The 19,416-nt window shown below is 34.3% G+C and overlaps 1 protein-coding gene across 5 annotated transcripts in view; it reads left to right on the top strand.

The window, feature by feature from the left end:
* The window catches only part of PRPF39 (pre-mRNA processing factor 39), a 37,573-nt gene extending 18,237 nt beyond the window's left edge, over positions 1-19,336 (top strand). For 2 of the 5 annotated variants that reach the window (XM_079912360.1, XM_079912362.1), the window contains exons 4-14: positions 108-226; positions 4,977-5,144; positions 10,605-10,770; positions 11,225-11,332; positions 12,718-12,882; positions 13,197-13,323; positions 13,692-13,960; positions 14,827-15,011; positions 17,798-17,872; positions 18,111-18,231; positions 18,498-19,336. In XM_079912360.1, coding sequence (XP_079768486.1) covers positions 108-226; positions 4,977-5,144; positions 10,605-10,770; positions 11,225-11,332; positions 12,718-12,882; positions 13,197-13,323; positions 13,692-13,960; positions 14,827-15,011; positions 17,798-17,872; positions 18,111-18,231; positions 18,498-18,554 — 1,560 coding nt within the window. In that variant the 3' untranslated portion in view covers positions 18,555-19,336. The remainder of the gene's footprint in view (positions 1-107; positions 227-4,976; positions 5,145-10,604; positions 10,771-11,224; positions 11,333-12,717; positions 12,883-13,196; positions 13,324-13,691; positions 13,961-14,826; positions 15,012-17,797; positions 17,873-18,110; positions 18,232-18,497) is intronic. The other 3 variants (XM_079912359.1, XM_079912361.1, XM_079912358.1) reach the window with 2 other exon arrangements.
* The last annotated feature ends 80 nt before the right edge of the window (positions 19,337-19,416 follow it).

Genomic DNA, 19,416 nt, shown 5'->3' with positions numbered 1-19,416 from the left:
AAAATTCCAGTAATTAGTATTTCTAAGGTTCACCGGATAACACAGTGTTGCCTCTCTGTTAAGAAATAATTAAATATTTGAAGTACAGTTTGTTGTTTTCTTCTTAGGTGTATCGCCGGGGGCTTCAGGCAATACCTCTTAGTGTTGACCTTTGGATACATTATATAAACTTCTTAAAAGAAACATTGGACCCTGGTGATCCTGAGACAAACAGTACAATAAGAGGGTATGTGAAACACTGATACTTAAATGTATTTAAAGATATAAATAAGTCAAGTATTCTGATATTGATAATAGAACTACTCATGAATGCTGAACTAAAAGTTTAACTTTCTTTTTCACTATTAAAAAACATGATACACATAGTAAACTTATGCATGATTATTTAAAAATGTACATAGTAAAGTCCTCCACCATTCCACACCCCCATTTCTTATGTCCGCAGTCCCTCTCCTCTCATGGTTAATTACTTGGGGTGTGTTCTTTCAGATACACATAGATGTACATATATGTGTGTATACATATTACACATATTTTTGTTTGATTTCTTAAAAAAATTAACAGAATGTTTTAGAAATTCTCCCTACCATTTTCTTTAACCATTGCAAGAGTGTTTTATAGTATCAGGGTAGTATATTTTATTTGACCAAATTCTTATTTGTAGGAAATCATTAGTGCTTCAGTGAACATCTGTTTACAAGTCAATGTTTATGTAGAACACTCTAGAAATGTAACTTCTGTCAAAGAGAATCGCAGCTATGTTTTGTCATATGTTCTTTTAAAAGTGGTAGCAATTTTAAACTCCCACAGTGTATGAGGGTAGTCATTTTCCCATAGTCATGCCATGTTTGTTTTTTTTAACCTCCAGTAGTATTTCATTATCTTAGTTCACATATCTGTAGGTTGGTCATCCTGGTTTACCATCTTTTCAAATGCTGTCTATATAAGGCATTTTTACATTGCTTGTTCATGACATTTGCTCATTTTACTTTGGGATTGTCTTTGTTACTGATTATAGGAATTTAAAATGTGTTTTTGGTTTTTATTTTCATCAAATTATTGATATGTACATGTAATTTAAAAAGTTAATGTTAAACTGCTTGTAACAAAAAGTGATTCCCTCCACCTCTCTTTAAATATTTTAGCCGTTTCTTCTGATATTTTCCAACATGTTTAAAACAGTAGCACTCTACTGCTTTTTGCTTCTCTCTCACTACCTATAGACATTATCATTCTGTTATGGTAGATGAGAATTTTTAGTTCACTTATACCCTGCTTCCCGTTCCTCACCTTTCCAGTATGGATAAGTTTCATAGCTTTTTGTTCTTCCTGTAATTACCCCTTTCCTTCCCTTCCCCCTTTTTCCCATTTGCCTGGCTTTCTTTAAACATTTAAAATTTTCTACTCCCTTCAACAGCTACTTTCAGTAGTCAGTACTAATACTGACTTTCCACAGCGTACAAATGGTATATAAGTTATTTTTTGAAACTAAAAAATGTATGTATCTAGTGTTATTCTACTTAATCTGAAGATTACAAAAAGAGAATTATGTTCTGAGAAATGTAAATTCCATTTTTTTTTCCTCTTCTTGGAGATAGCCCTCCTGGAACCTCCTCTTCTGTAATCTGGACTGGTTGCTGTATTCTGATTCTGTTGTACAGCAGTTTTTGGATTTCCTCATTATCATGGTTCTAGGAGATGTCTTTACCTTTTTCCTGGGTATCAAGCTCTATTTATTAGAGCTTGTTAGATCCTACTCTTTCTTGGTTCATGCCTGCCTTTTAGAGGAGTACATCCCATAACTTCCTGATAAAGGATGCTTGGAATGAAAAAAAATTTTTTGAATCTTTATGTCTGAAACAATTGATGGTCCAGTGGGGTGTAGAATTTTGAGGTGAAAGTAATTTTTCCTTAGGGCTTTGAAGGCATTTCTCCATCTATCTTCCGGTGTTGCTTTTGAGAAGTATTATACCATTCTTTTGAATTCTCTTTATGTGACTTGTTTTTCTTCATGGAAGCTTTTTAAATGTTCTCTTTATCTTTGTTGTAACTGCAATTGTAATGCTTTGGTGTGGACTTTCTTTTTCTAGTTAATTGTGCTTACTTAGTGGGCCTTTTCAATCTGGGATGTTTTAAAGCACATCTTTCTAGTCTTAGAAATGTTATTATTGTGTACATTCTTATTTTGATAATTTCTTTCTCTTGGTTTTCTCTGTTGTTTTCAATAGTTGAAATAGTTCAAAACCTTCTGTTTTAATCATTTAATTTTCTTACCTTTTTCCTTTTTCTCAATCTGCCAGGATTTGTTTGACTTTTTGAGGTATTTCCTTGAACCTTGTATTGGATTTTTAATAGCTGCCATAAGATTTTTAGTATCTAAGAATCTTTCCTCTTCTTTGAATATTCCTTTTCTTATAGCCTCCTATTCTTGTTATATGGCTGCATATCTTTCTATTTTAATATCCAAATTTTTTACTTTTAAAAATATTTATTAATTATTATTTTAAATACTTATTTTATTTTGGTTGTGTCAGGTCTTAGTTGTGGCATGCGAACTCTTAGCTGTGGCATGCGTGTGGGATCTAGTTCCTGGACCAGGGATCGAGCCCGGGCCCCCTGCGTGGGAGCGTGGAGTCTTAACCACTGCGCCACCAGGGAAGTCCTATTTATTTATTTATTTAATTTTATTTATGGCTGTGTCTGGTCTTAGTTCTGGCATGCGGGGTCTTCATTGAGGCTTGTGGAATCTTCTGTTGCGGTGCACAGCCTTCTCTCTAGTTGTGGAGCGCAGGCTCCAGGGCGCATGAGCTCTGTAGTTGTGGCACGTGGGCTCCAGAGTGCATGGGCTCTGTAGTTTGAGGCACATGGGCTCTCTTGTTGAGGTGCTGGCTTAGTAGCCCCGCGGCATGTGGTATCTTAGTTCCCTGACCTGGGATTGAACCCGCGTCCCCTGCATTGGAAGGTGGATTCTTTACCACTGGACCACCAGAGAAGTCCCTGGCTGCATATCTTTTTAACATTTCTTTGAGGGTATTAAGGATAGTTGAAATTTTTCCCTGCCCTCAGTGCTGTTTTCTCTTTTTTGTTTGTTTGCTTGTTTTCATTTCTGATACGTTTGATCTCTGGATTTCTGCTCATGTTAAAGATTCAATACTAATAAACTGAATGGAAGTTCTGTACTACTTTGTTAGCTGGCATAAAGGGCTTCACAGTGCATGATCAGGTGGCTACTCAGGTTTTTGTTGGGGGACTCCCAGTGTTGGAATCTTTATATCTTATTCCTATACCAAGCAGTTTCTTCGTTGAAGGATCATCTGATCTGCCTGGGGAGCATATACCTAGCTTCTGAAATCCCATAGCTGAGCAGGAAAGTGGGTTCAAGGCCTCTTACCATTCATTAAGCAAACCTTCCTCTAAACATTTTGTTCATTACCTGTCATCCTTCCTCTTCCAGCTACTTCCAGTTTTCTTAGTGTCTGGTGCGTTAATTTCCTGAATCACTTTGGGATTCTGCAGAGGAATAACATGTATTTTAACTCTCTTGAAAATCTCAAACAAACATACACGTGTGTGCCCGTACCACACACACACACACACGCGCGCGCGCGCGCTCGCATGTTCTCTCAATCCCTTATGTGTATTAAACATATTTCTCCCGGTTTTGGCACATCTTTGTTTAGGGTATCTTTATCATATAGAGGTTTTTGTTTTTGTTTTTTTCTTACTGTGGTTCAATTTGTAATCTTTTATTGGTTTCTGAGTTTTGTGCCTATCTTGCCAAGAATATATAAATCTTGAATTTTTTTCTAATTCTTTTTATAGGCTTTTTTTTATAGTTCACTTATCTGGCATTTAGCTTTTGTCTTTTGTGAAACAGATTAACCTTAGTTTGTGTCTTTTGCAAGTCAGAGAGTAACCTTTTATTTTTTCCATTTGGAATAGTCCATCTTTTCTGCAATGATTTATTATTTTTTTATATTTTAAATTAAAAAAAATTTGTGTGCATTGATTTAAAATACTTTATCATATACTAAATTTTCACATATATATAGATCTTTTAATCCATACTTTTAATTATTGTAGCTTTCTAGTTTCTTTTGATACCTTTCAGGAAAATGCCTGCTGCTTTGTACTTTTACAAAAATGTTTTGCATCTTTGTATGCTAGATGAATGTTAGAATTTTTTTTCTCTTCCATCCAAAATTTCTTAGAGCTTTGATTGGCATTCAATTAAAGTTGTAGATTAATTTAGGTAGTGTAGTTTATACTGTTACAAATCCCTCTTGATTCTAATATTTATTTTGAAAACGTACCTAAAATTTTATCCCATTGGGATATCAAATCCAGTGATTAAAATTGCTTACAGAAATCTCTTCAGATGAGCTAAGTATTTTAAAATAAATGATTTTGTAGTAAAGTGTAACTGTGGAATTTTAGAATTAGGAGAGAATTTTGAGAGTTTTAGAATATATGTATATTTCTCATTACCTGACAAGGCAGCTGGACCCCTTGTTGGAGAGTTGTTTTGCCAGAAAATTATTTCTTAAAGTGAGATAAATTTTGTCTGTCTTTTGCCCTAAAGGAATCTATTCAACAGACATTTCAAGTTTAACAAACATTTTAGTGTCTACTGTGTTACTCTTATATGTTTGCTGTGTAATTTGCATTGCAAATTTATATCATATAAAACAATATACAGTTACATAAAATTACATTTACCTATTCCCTTTACGTTTTCCCTTTTTTAAGCAACTGTCATACACTTTTCTACTATTCCTTCTTCCTTTTAATCTCTACTTGTATAAAGTTGAATATAATTTGAATTTAGCATTATCTTCTAAAATTTAGAGATATTTTATTAGTTTCAGGAGTATGACAATGATTTGATATTTGTATATATTGCAAAATGTAGAAATAATATTTTTAAAGTGATTTTATCTTGGAAAGATAACTTAAGAGGTAATTTAATTTTACAGAACTTTTGAGCATGCTGTTCTAGCTGCAGGAACAGATTTCCGATCTGACAGACTCTGGGAAATGTATATAAACTGGGAAAATGAACAGGGAAACCTGAGAGAAGTTACAGCTATATACGATCGTATTCTTGGTATTCCAACACAGCTGTACAGTCATCATTTTCAGAGGTGAGTGGAAAAATCAGATTGTTAACATTTTTTTGTGATTACTCAGGTAATTAATTTCCAATAATGAGGATACTTATTCTCTTGAAATGTAAGATTCTATTAGACGCAAACAGGAATAAATTTTATTGCTTGATAATCGCAAGTTATATACACTTTTAGATTTTGACATTTTCAGTATAGCTTATAAAATGTTTAGGAACTTTACTGGTTTTCGACAGAAGGTTCTTTTTATCTGTTTTATAGGTGAGGAAACGATAGGAATCCTGTCTTTTGTCTAAGATATTTCAGAGTAGTGAAGGAATGAGAGAAAAGAATCTAAGTTTAATTATTCTTCATGGTTAACACAGTACATGGCACATAATAGATGCTTATTTAAAACATAATGATTTACTAAAGGTCCATTCTTGTGATTCACGTAACATCGTATATCCAAAAGAGCAAAGAATGTATTTTATGTAGTAAGTCCTGTTTATATTCAAACAATCAAAAATAATTTCAGTTTAATTTTCTACTATGATAATCTGTTATGATTGGTATCATTTCATTTTAATGAGTGCTGTTAAAACAACTAGTTCTGTGTACTGTGATTTCCATGTTTCTGATGTATTCAAAGTATCCCATTAATAAGGCTCCCACTAATACGGACTTAGTCTTTCTGAACAAGAAAGTTATGAGGACTGTGTTGATAAATGTTTGCTATAACTGCCATATTTCTGTCATAATTTTTATAACTAGTATTGTGGTAGAGCCTGTAAACTTTAGGTAGTTATTAAGTAAGTGATTTTCTAAATTTTTCTTTACTAACAAATTAGAAAACTTTATGAAACGTTTGTACAGAACTGTGGATCAATTTGCTAAGCTATGTAGACCCAGGTTAGAAACAGAAAGCATATGGACCTGAATATACCATCTCTGTTTTTCATGAGATAGAGGAGGTGGGCAGGTTTCTAGGGTATAATGACCTAGGGAGACACTTGCTGAAAGAGATTATTAATACAAGGGTTGGCATGTGGAGACGCTTGGTGAATATTTGTTGACTGAATTTAAAAAGTTAAAATATTTTTAATGTTTTTTTTAAAGCCTTTAAAGATTTAAAAAGTTTTCTGGGACAAAGCAGGTTCCTTTCATAAACCAGTTCTTCTAGGGTCTAAAGTATAGGTAAAATATATGATTATAATAATTTTATTGTTGGTAAGAAAAAAATATGACTAGGAAACAGTTATACAGACAGTATTCTGAGTGCCTTATAACTCATTTAATCGTCACAATTAACCAGATATAGGTATAGGTACTATTATTTATCTATATTTTATGGAAGTAGAGGCAAAGAAAGATTAAAGTATTTGCACAAGGTCACAGAATTAGTAAGTGGGTGGAAGCTGATTGGAACCTAGACAGTGTGGCCCAAAGTTCTTGGTGTAGTTTTTTTTTTTTAATATTTCACTGGGCTTTTAAAAATGCATGTATGAGTATAATAGAGATTAGTGGATTGCATTACACATACTGCTTTTTAATCTACTCTTTTTCACTTAATGTAATGAGACACACTTTCCTTATGAGTATAGCAAACTCAGAAGTAGTGTTGGTATAAGTAAATCTTATAGTTTATGTAAGTAAACTAATTCACATGACTAATTGCTTTGAGAACTGCTGAAATGTTTTCTTTTGCCAAATACACTTCTCCTATTTAAAGTCAGTTATTTAGCGCTTGCCATGTACCAGATGATATGCATTTAAGTTGTGGGAATAAAGGCCCAAAGAAGATATGTATGCATTGACTTGGCCCTCAAGTTGCTCAAAAGTGTAGAAGAGGAAGCATGTGCTAAAGGAACTAAGTGCTGTATTAGAAATATTTCTATTGTGTAGGCTTGTATATTGGATATACACTGAACATTATCTCTAAGAATATATCTAATTTAAAGTCCTCCTTAGCATGAGTACTTTTGTGATAATATCTAATTCCTCAGGCCCAGTCCCTGGTAGTTCTTAAACTCTAGACATAACCTGAGTACTGATAATTTCCCAAAGGGCAGTGATGTTTTATGCTTTTATGACTGTAATACCTTTTCCATTTTCCATTTGTCTGGTGAACTCATATTCCTTAAGACCCATACAGCTTAATGTTTTCTCCGTGACACTTTTTCCAGTTCACCTAAACGGAAGTGTCTGTTTTGTCTTTTGTGCCAGCACTCTACCTACATTTATTTCATTTATCTTAGCACTGATAACACTCTTTTGAATTTATGTCTCTTGTATCCTCACATGTCTGTCATTTTCTGAGGATTTTTAATTGTTTTTGGCCTTAATACCTAGGAACAGGTATTTTCCTTTACGGAAAACCCCTAACGAACTTTTTGGCCAACCCAGTATTAGGCACTCAGCCATTCTATATTGAATGTATTAGCTTTATAGTAGAAAAAGCTAATGGAATATTACTGTTTAGTATTATGCATATTTTATCACCATGTGAAAGAAGTTTATATATATAATGTGGCGATTATTTTATTTTTATTGTATTGTATTTTTTAATTTATTTTTTGGCTGTGTTGGGTCTTTGTTGCTGTGCATGGACTTTCTCTAGTTGTGGCGAGCAGGGGCTACTTTTTGTTGTGGTGCGCGGGCTTCTCACTGCGGTGGCTTCTCTTGTTGCGGAGCATGGGCTCTAGGCACACAGGCTCAGTAGTTGTGGCTCGCGGGCTGTAGAGCACAGGCTCAGTACTTGTGGCACAGGGGCTTAGTTGCTCTGTGGCATGTGGGATCTTCCTGGACCAGGGCTCGAACCTGTGTCCCCTGCATTGGCAGGAGGATTCTTAACCACTGCACCACCAGGGAAGTCCAATTATTTTAAATTTATGTTCTATAAGTAGTTATTTTTCAGTTTTACCTTATTTGAAGTTTCTTATTTATGTCTTGACAATTTTTAATTTTAATATTTATTTGAGTATTAAATCTATTCATTTTCATACCACACATGTGAGAGTTACTTCCTCATTTAAAGTTTTTTTAAATAAGGCAATCTGTATTTTTGTCCTCCTGGTGATAAAATAGGTGAAGTTAAGCCTCTGTATCCACTGATTTTGCAAAATTTAAATTAGTTTCCAATGTTATTTACATATGTTTGTGAAAGTCTTTTTTTTTTGGCCATGCCATGCGGCATGCAGGATCTTAGTTCCCCTACCAGGGATTGAACCTGTGCCCCCCCTGCATTGGGAGCACAGAGTCTTAACCCTTGGACCGCCAGGGAAGTCCCTGTGAAAGTCTTAAAATCCATAAAAATCCAGGTGTCAGTAACCTAAATCAATTTTAAGAAACTTGGGGGAAAAAATCCATAAGGTTGGAGCATATGGTACATGTACAACCATGTCTGATAATTAGGTTGAAGAGGTAGGTCTGGGTCAGAGGCTAGGTCAGAATATGAAAGACTTCAAGGAGATTGGATTTTAACCTGAATGCAGGGTAAACATTGAAGTGATTTTGGCATGAGGGTGGGATATGATCCTGTTTACTATTTTATTTTTCATGTTTACTTTTTAATAACTTTTTTGGCTGTGTTGGGTCTTTGTTTCTGTGCGAGCGCTTTCTCTAGTTGTGGCAAGCGGGGGCCACTCTTCATCGCAGTGCACGGGCCTCTCACTGTTGCTGCCTCTCTCGTTGTGGAGCACAGGCTCCAGACGCGCAGGCTCAGTAGTTGTGGCTCACGGGCCTAGTTGCTCCGCGGCATGTGGGATCTTCCCAGACCAGGACTCGAACCCGTGTCCCCTGCATTAGCAGGCAGATTCTTAACCACTGCGCCACCAGGGAAGCCCTTAATAACATTTTTGATAGCAATATTGAGGTGGGGTTAGAAGCTGTGGGACCAGAGGCTGGAAGACTGGTTTATGTTTATCTAGCTGTAGTGAGGAGGGCATGAAGTCATATTTAGAACGTAGACTAAATTGGACCTAATATCCAGTGGAATGTAAGAGATAAGGTAGGTGGAAGAGATTCGGCAACTTAGTGGTTGACAATATCAAGATTCAAGATTAGAAATGTTGGGACTTCCCTGGTGGTCCAGCAGGTAAGACTCCACGCTCCTGATGCAGGGGACCTGGGTTCGATCTGTGGTCTGGGAACTAGATCACACATGTGTGCTGCAACTAAGAGTTCACATGCTGCAACTAAGTGTCCGCATGCCACAACTAAGAAGTCTGCATGCTTCAACTATGAAGCCTGCATGCTGCAACTAAATATCCCACACGCTGCAACTAAGAAGTTGGCATGCCACGACTGAAGTTCCCACATGCCGCAACAAAGATCCCGTGTGCTGCAACTAAGACCCTGTGCAGCCTAAATAAATAATAATTTAAAAAAAAGATTAGAAATGCTGAGGGTTTTGATTTGTGGATGAAAGTGACACACTTATAGACACGTTGTATATAAGGTTCCAAATTGAGATGGTGTAGATACTTTAGCTCTTCAACTTGGTGTTTTTGATTAAAGTTTGTGTGTGTGTGTGTGTGTGTGTGTGTGTGTGTGTGTGTGTGTGTGTGTGTGTGTGTATATATAAACTAGTGTGTGTAGATAAATGACATGTTTTTCAAAACACTCTTTGCTTAAAATCTTTATTTCTTTAGGCAGAGCGTTGGCAGTTGTATATACTAATCTGAAATTTAGGGAAAAGGTTTGGGCTTAAGTTAGTTTTAAAATCATAGTATGCTTATTATTTCAAGCTGTATTAATAAGATTGGACAGAAAGTATATAAAAATAGATGAGAACAAAATGCAGAGTGGAATCATTGGGCATACTAGCATTTGGGGGCAGGCTGGAATCAAGGAGCAGTCAGAGACTTGGAGGAAAACCAAGTGGTAACTCAGAGCCCAGGGTGAAGAAGATTCTAAAAGGAAGGTTAGTTAACAGCCTTAAGTACTGAGGACATTATTAGGATAGATGCTGTACTATAAAACAAGTATCCATTTAATTTTGCATGTAAGAGGTACTTGGTGACTTTAATTAGGGCAATTTCATTGGAGTGTTTGGCACAGACATGTGAATTCAGGAGTAATTGGGAGGTGAGGAAGGAACTGCAAAATTTGTTGATCATTTGTAAGTAATCATTTATAATTTAAACATGGATTGCTGTATTTAATTTTACAGTCACTTGACAGATGAGAAAGCCAAGATTTAGAGAAGGGAAAAACTTCCTATAAGTCAAATAATTAGTAATGGACAGAAGTAGGATTTCAATGTATGACTTGTCCACGCCTTCTTCATTCCATTGCAAAGGCAGGAAGGAAATGAAGATGTCTGTAGACTGTTTTATCAAGTGGTAGGTTATTACTGTAGAAAAGGAGAAAGGGTGTGGTATTTTGGCTTCTTTAAATCAGAGTTCCTTTGAAAGAGTAATGTGTAGTAGAAATGTAATGTGGGATCTAAAATTATACTTCATATATAAAGCTTGTATTTTTATTGTTTTCCTTTAGATTTAAAGAACATATACAGAATAACTTACCTAGAGATCTTCTAACTGGTGAACAGTTTATTCAGCTGCGAAGGGAATTAGCTTCTGTAAATGGGCATAGTGGTGATGATGGTCCTCCTGGTGATGATCTACCATCAGGAATTGAAGACATAACTGATCCAGCAAAGGTAACCAGACTTATTAAAAAAAAATCTTTCAGCGCATGAGAAACTAAACTTTATGTCCCTTGACTGCATGTGTGGTGTGACTTGTAGCTCATATAAAATCAATTTCTGATTAAGGCAGGTGGGAATTCTTTAGCTTGTTTGATTTAGAGTAGATAATGTGTTTTACTATGAGACACCTGAAAAACTACGTTAGCTTAGAAGCATTATTTGGCCTATGTTGTGATGTACTAGCCCTGTTTTTTGTTTTTAAAAAGGCATATGAGAAAGTAGTTTATTAGGAAATACTTTTACAGATTTCAGTATTGTTAATTGTACTTTGCACATAATTGATAATGGTTAAAAACCCATCACTATTCTAAGACTATAGTATGGGTGGATAATACTTAAATGTAAGCAGTGATATTTAAAATTTTAGTATATAACTTGTGTGATTAAAATTTTTTTTCTTCCCTAGCTAATTACTGAAATAGAAAACATGAGACATAGAATCATTGAAATTCATCAAGAAATGTTTAATTATAATGAGCATGAAGTTAGTAAAAGATGGACATTTGAAGAAGGTGTAAGTGCTTGCTTTTTTGTTATTGTCATTATATGCTTCAAAATACAGATAGGAGTAATGTATTTTTGTTTTAGTTTTGAGTGATGTCTCTGCCTTTTAGTTTTGCTTATTTAAGTGATGAGGTATTTGTCCTACCTATGGCTTCCATTATCAGTTTTCCATTATTTTATCATTTTCCATTATCAATTTTAGAAACATTGAATTCAGACTTACATGAATTGCAAATTATCTTTAATCTGAACCATTTTATTACAGTTCAGTTTTTAAAATCAATTTCATTGAGTTTTATGTACAACAAAATGTACCTATTTTAGGTACAGTAAAATGAGGTGTTTTTTTTTTCAGAATTCTAATTCTTTGTTTTTTTTAAACATCTTTATTGAGATGTAATTCGCATGCCATATATAGTTCACCCATTTAAAGTGTACAGTTCAGTAGTTCTTAGTATATTCACAGATAGGTACATACAGTTAATTTTAGAACATTTAATTAATGTTAATTTTAGGACATTTTCATCATCCCGAAAAGAAATCCCTTACTCTTTAGCTTTCACCCCTCTACTCCCTCATCTGCTTACTGCCCCCAACTCCCAGCCCTAAGGTACCGCTAATCTACTTTCTGTTCCTATAGGTTTCCCTCTTCTGGCTTTTCACATGAATGGAATCATGTAGTATGTGGTTTTTTGTGACTGGCTCGTAAAATGAGTTTTGACAAATGTATATGCATTGTGATCACCACAACAATCAGGATATAGAACTAATCTGTCATCTCAGAACCCCTTTTCAGTCAGTAACCTACACTGCACTCCTACCCCACGCAACCACTGATCTACTTTCCTTTTTTTTTGTTGTTACATTCACTAGTTTATTTTTTAGATTCCACATATAAGTGATACCAAATGGTATTTGTCTTTCTCCTTCTGACCAACTTCACTTAGTATGATAATCTCTAGTTGCATCTATGTTGCTGCAGATTGCATTATTTCGCTCTTTTTTATGGCTGAGTAGTATTCCATTGGTGTATATATACCACATCATCTTTATCCATTCATCTTTGGATGGACACTGATCTGCTTTCTGTTACTGTTCAGAATCTGTTTAGAATTGTTCAATTCTAAAATAGTCAGCAAAGAATACAGTTTTCTGAACATAAAATTGTGTAGTTCTATTAAAATGACAGGGTAAGTGGAAAATACATTGTTTCTTCAATTTATAAAGCCTAAGTAATTAAAGGGATTTTAATTTTAGAAGTTTTTTTACTCATGAGATGTGATTAAAATTTTTTGGTTCATTATTATAATTTAAATAATTTGTATTACTGTAGTCATACATATTTTGGTGTTGGTACTGGTTTACTTTCATTGTCATGTCATGCTTTTATTACAGATTAAAAGACCTTATTTTCATGTGAAACCATTGGAAAAGGCACAACTGAAAAACTGGAAAGAATACTTAGAATTTGAAATTGAAAATGGGACTCATGAACGAGTTGTGGTTCTCTTTGAAAGATGTGTCATATCATGTGCCCTCTATGAGGAGTTTTGGATTAAGGTAAGAAAATTATATGCTCTGAAACTTGAATATATTATAAACATTGATCTAGTGACTAACCTTTTTTGTACTTCTGTTGAATGTTGTTCATATAACTATATCTGTTGCATTAGGAGATGGTCTGCTTGCAACCAGATTTGACTGCTGCATATGCCAACCTCGTTGCCTCTCTTCGTCCTTCCTTACAGAAACTAGTCTAGTGGTTCAATAAAGGTGCTGAATGGGTTTAAAAATAGAATTTTATCGTTCTGTCACATATTTAATGGCTTGTTCAACTGTAAATTTTTCAGTATTTCCTCTGTTTCTGTATGTAGTATGCCAAGTATATGGAAAATCATAGCATTGAAGGAGTGAGGCATGTCTTCAGCAGAGCTTGCACAATTCATCTCCCAAAGAAACCCATGGTGCATATGCTTTGGGCAGCTTTTGAGGAACAGCAGGGTAAGAATGAGGAAATTCAGTTGATATTTTGGGATTTAAGTTACTTTAGGATAAAGTTATAGGAATTGAGTCTTGAGAGATGGTGTAAAGCAGAGGTCAGGTAAACTTTTTCTGTAAAGGGCCAGATAGTAAATGTTTTAGGCTTTGCAGGCCATATGGTCTCTTTCCTAACAACTCTGCCATTGTAGCTCCAAAATAGCCATAGACAATAACATAAAAAAATGAACATGGCTGTTTTCCATTTCAAAAAAAAAAAAAAATAGCCAGAGGGCTGGATTTAGCCTGTGGGCTGTTATTTGCCAATACCTGGCATAAAGGATATTTCATAAGTTTAAACAAAAGCATAAACATTTAATTACTATTTCTAGGTAATATTAATGAAGCCAGGAATATCTTGAGAACATTTGAAGAATGTGTTCTAGGATTGGCAATGGTTCGTTTGAGAAGAGTAAGTTTAGAACGACGGCTTGGAAATATGGAAGAAGCTGAACGTTTGCTTCAGGAAGCTATTAAAAATGCCAAATCAAATAATGAATCATCATTTTATGCTATCAAACTAGCCCGACATCTTTTCAAAATACAAAAAAACCTTCCAAAATCAAGAAAGGTGCTTTTGGAAGCTATTGAAAGAGACAAAGTATGTATTTGTGTTTTTTAGAATATCTTCCATAAAAAAAAGTAGTCTTTTTTGTTGTTGTTTTTCATTTTGGCAACTATGATGAAAGGTTTGGTCTGTATGTAATATATTTCATTACTAAATGAAGACAACAGTCCCTCTAAACTGATGTTGCCATTCTTTTAAAAAATTTTCAAATTATCATTAAAAGGTTGAGAAAATTAACATTATTGGATTTTCTATTTTCTCCACATTTAGAAATTTTATGGCAAGTTTATTAAGTAGAGTAGAGGGCCTGAGAACATTTTATAAACATAAGTATGGCAGTTGCCTACATTGTAACAAATGTAGCAGTGAGATTATTCTCCTTCTCTAAAGTATTTCCTTTTATATATCAACTGATGTCAAAAGATACTGTCTAGGAAATTTCTCATTTTTTAGATTTTCGGCTAATGACAGGTCTGTTTAAGACACAGGTTTATAAGAGGTTTGCTTCCAGCTGCAGTGAGGAAGATTATCTATGGTTGTGAAGATTTAGATTACTGGAAACTGTAGAGATCATTTTTTTATGTTTTATTTCATATTTGTTATGGTAGGTCAAGCTACATTAAACCCAAGATAGGATATAGGGTTTTAATTTATTGGCATTTAACAACTTGCATAGTTTAGGAGATGCTAGGATGATGTCTCTACCTACCAATGTGCTTATTACTTTTTTACCTGTTTATTAGATGTATGCTGAAAAAATTTAACATGAATTACATTTTAATACAATTTTCAATACTGAATTTTTCAAGTTGAGACATAAAAATTAAGGCATTTAAAATATCTGTGGTCTAATCAAAATATCTTAGAAATATGATTAATTGGTACTGCTTTTTACACAGGAGAACACAAAGTTATACCTCAATTTACTTGAAATGGAATATAGTGGTGACCTCAAACAAAATGAAGAAAATATCCTAAATTGTTTTGACAAAGCTATACATGGTTCATTACCTATGAAAATGAGAATTACATTTTCTCAGAGAAAAGTGGAATTTCTTGAAGATTTTGGTTCAGATGTTAATAAGTAAGATCTTAATTATATATTATTATCTATCTGAATAGTAATAGAGCACTGATAATTTTGGATGGGAATTTGATGATGAGTACAAAATAATATACTGTTAAATTTAAAATGTTTCCTAGGTTTCTTTTTCCTCGGGTATATGTGGGGGTAAATTCAGTTTTGCAGATGTCTATGTGCTTAATGAGAGGACATATGGTTTGTCTTTCCTTCAAAATTATTTTCAGAATTTTAGCGTGGTGATTTAAACAATGAGTAGATGAGAGAAAGCAGGAAGCAGGAATTCTGTGAAAAAGGAAATGGGTGAAGGATTGAACCCTGAAACACAGAAACATTTAATATATAGACCACCAAAGGTAGATGGGGTTTTCTGGAATAGGAATGCCATCTCAGATTAGAGAAGAGGATGGGTGTGGTTTTACAGATCATGCCTTAATGACCTCATCTTCATGCATTATAAAAGGCTAAAAGATGAGGGTGGGGAAAAGGACAAGTTTAAAATTTAAATCTGCAAAATAGAAGAGTAGAAATATTGATTAGAGCATTGCTGCCATTCCTTTCTTACCTGGTCTAGTAAGGAAATACCCCAATTCCTGTTAGGCAAGTGTGTATACATTTTTGATGGCTGAGTAAGATTTTAATTCAACTGAAAAACGTTTAATATGAGTTACATTTTAATACAACTGTATATGTGTGCTTGGCACATTAAAAGTTTTATAATTACCTAATGTAAAGTACATTAACAGTCTAACAGGGGAGGAGGTACTGGTCTTTTAATAGACAAAGAGAGGCTTAAAGAGAGATTAGGCAGTTTTTCCAAGGTCACTTAGCTATTACATTGTGCAGCTGGAATTAGAACCTACTTCGGAGCCTGTGTTCTTGACCACCTCATGTGCTGTATGTGTCTTCCTTTTGTTTTGTACTGAAGAAAGTATACAAAAGAAATGGCATATGTAATTCTAGCTTTTAGTCTAGTTGGATGGTGTGGTGACTAGAGAGGCTGTACATAAGTATGTGAGGTAGCATATAACTGTTAAGAAGGCTTTGATCTCTCTGGAACAGAATGTATTTGGCATCTTTCATAGAGGAGGTGGGGCTTCATTTAGTTATTACTGGATTCTGATAAGCTAAGGAGAGGATAAAATGGTGGAAGCAAATTAAAGTTCATGTAAAAAGAATATCTGCTTGATTGGAGGGTTTTATGAAGCGGTAAAAGCTTGATGCTAAATGTGCTGTGTCTTAAAAGCTAGACTGAGTTCTGAGCACATGTACACGGTTGACAGTAGGAAGCTATTAGAGTTTTGAATTAGATTAAATGACATATTTAAATTTGGCAGTAATATACAGACAAATCTGAGGTCCGACACAAGGATGCCAGTTAGGCCCTTGTAAATATAGTTATGGAGGGTCTGAGTATCAGGTCTAAGATTGTTGTATTTGAAATTTTAAAAGGGAGTGATATGGAAAATAAATGAGTTGCTTAGAAATTTAGGTAGCAGTGTAATGAATTGGTAAGGATTAATGTTCAATCAGACAAATATAGGATTAAATCCTAGCTCTCACTTAATATTTTGTATTCCTCAGTTTTCAGATTTTCTCATATGAATATTGAGTCTCTTGTTGCCAACCCATGAGTTGTTAAAGGTCTTAAGGAAATTAGTCCATTTTAAAGTCCTTTATGTTGAGTAAACACTGAACCAGAGATTATTGACAGTTTTTGCCCCTGGAATATTTTGGGACCAGTGTTACTGTTAATTGTTATTAAATGTGTACATATGCAGGCTGTCCAGGGAAGTTGAACATGCATGTAAACATCAAGGTCATTTCCACAGAAATGTTAATTATCTGTGTTCAGGTTTCTGATTCCTTAAAAAATAAGGCCATCTTTGTCTTTCTAAAAAATATTTAAGAAAATGGTAAAAGGAGGGCATTTCCTGGTTGTCCAGTGGTTAGGATTCCACGCTCAAAAAGAAAATGGTAAAAGGAAAACAAAATCATTATGATTTTAAAGTCAGTTTGGCTTCAAGTGACATTGTTTTTGAAGTTTTGAGTTCCAGGTGAGACCTATAATACATATCACATTTTTTTATTTATTAAAAATTATCTTTTTAATCAATGATAACTAATTATACTGTAGTTTTATTTTAGCTCTAATTCAATTTATCACATGGCCAAAGTTTACACTTTATCCTAACTGGTGGCAGGTGTCTTTAAGAAGCATTGTTAAGTTAGATCTCAAAAGTATACAAATTATGTAACTGTCAGGACTCGTTGCATTGGACGGAAACATATTTTCAAGGTCACTGTCTTTGTCCTGTGATAGCTCCTTAGTCGGGCTCTCCCCATGTGTTACAAATAATAAAAACAGGTAGCTCTTGGCCAGTATCCCATCAGCTTTAGCCCACTGTAGTACAGAGAACAGGCACTTTTTCAGTAGCTCAGTCAAAAATCCTGGGACTTACTGACATCCTGGTTTGAGTCACATGATCACCTCTAAACCAGTCATTGGTCAGAGATACGTAGTAAGGTAATTGGCTAGGCCTGTATCTCTGAAGCCTCATTTGAACCACATGGACTGAGAAGGAAAGTGCAAGGCAGCAGTTTGCCAAAGCAGATAACATAGAAAAGGTAGCTGGGGGCAGTTTTGCCTGCTGGATCATTTTTTTTTTTCCAAAAGGATGTTCATTGCAACATGCTTTTGTTTCCCTAAGTGGAAATAACTTAAACACTTTAAAAATTTAAGTTTGGCTTTTGTCTATTCCAAAGGATTGTTTTTCCTTCCCTCTCAGGCTTCTGAATGCTTATGATGAACATCAAACACTCCTAAAAGAACAGGATTCTTTAAAAAGGAAAGCAGAAAACGGGTATGTAACTTCCTGCTGAATCAGAAAGGGATGCTTAAAAGAAGACATTTCATTGTGGAAATCCCTTTAAAGATAATTATCACCTTTATGTTGTGGTAATTTATTTTCGTGATTTGAAATCATATAAAACAGAGTGGTCAAGAACTTCAGATGAATGTACACAGGTGACACTCATCCATTTGTTAAAAGTACTTATCTGTGGGAATTCTGAAAGTTTCCATTTTGACCTTTGATTTAGATCAGAAGAACCAGAGGAAAAGAAAGCACACACAGAAGATACAACTTCATCATCTACGCAGATGATTGATGGTGATTTACAGGCAAATCAAGCTGCTTATAATTATAGTGCCTGGTATCAAGTGAGTTTACATAATTATAATTGAATTTTTTGTTAATAGATGTTATTAGAAATGCATAAATGAGGATAGTCTTTTTTTTTTTCCTTTAGAAAAAACAACTCTGCTTTGGTTGCAGATTGTATAATACATTGTCTTGTGGTTAAGACTTGGAATTTCAGCAGTGAACACATGCTTGTTTTCTCAAATATACCTGCTTTAATTACATTTTTATATATAGAACTCAGCCATAGTTCTTGTATGCTAACATGTTTGCTTTTTCCTTTCAGTACAATTATCAGAATCCTTGGAATTATGGACAGTATTATCCTCCCCCTCCAACCTGATGGGAAAATTAAATATCAGATGGAGTGTGTGAAAAGTTTGAAATTATTTTTTTTTAATGAGGGATGTAAACATAGCATAAGCTTGTTGTATTTGATAACTTGTCTTCCCTGTTTCTGTGTAACATGATTTGTTCAGTAATAGGGGAAAATGTCACTTAGTAGCTTACCACAGATACTATTTCCTACCATTTATAAAATTTACTTTTTATTGGAGAACTATTTTTTTGATTTTTGCATTAAGTGGTCTAGAATTCTTTTGCAATGCATTTGCAATAGAGTTTTGTAGCCTTAAGGGTAGGGAAAAAAAACTGACTGCAAATCATGTCAGTGTAGTACAAGGTTCTGAAAATACATAAGGGCTGGTTATTAAGGATTTACCTCCTCCTTAAAAAAAAAAATGGCTTTTTAACCTTTGCTGACAAGATATTGTCTGTGTGGTTCAATTATCGTTGTGAATTTGGATCAAACAGCAGAAGATACTTATTAAAATACTGTCTTGGAATAGAGATTATAAATGAGGAAATGGAATGTTTGCATCCCTTTAAAAAAATGAAAATCATATCAAAACTTGTTTCAGGAGACTTTGTATTTGGAATATTCATGTTAAAACTTGTGAGCAAGCTTTCATTTTGATCAAACTGATCATCTTCGTTTTTGTAATAAAACTGAAGACTCATCCAATAATTGTTACGAATTTATTGAGGGGGGGAAATCACCTAATAATATTAACTTTATATTCACCAGTATTAGTGGTTTATTGGTTTTGAAGTATACTTTTCTTGAATTCATCTATTGTTGACAATTTATTAGACCTTTTAGCCTTTTGCTTCCTCTCAATCTCTATGCTTTTGCCTTCCTTATA

Source organism: Stenella coeruleoalba, assembly GCF_951394435.1.
Source record: "Stenella coeruleoalba genome assembly, chromosome: 2".
NCBI lineage: Eukaryota > Metazoa > Chordata > Mammalia > Artiodactyla > Delphinidae > Stenella > Stenella coeruleoalba.
This window is presented reverse-complemented; position numbering and strand designations above follow the sequence as displayed.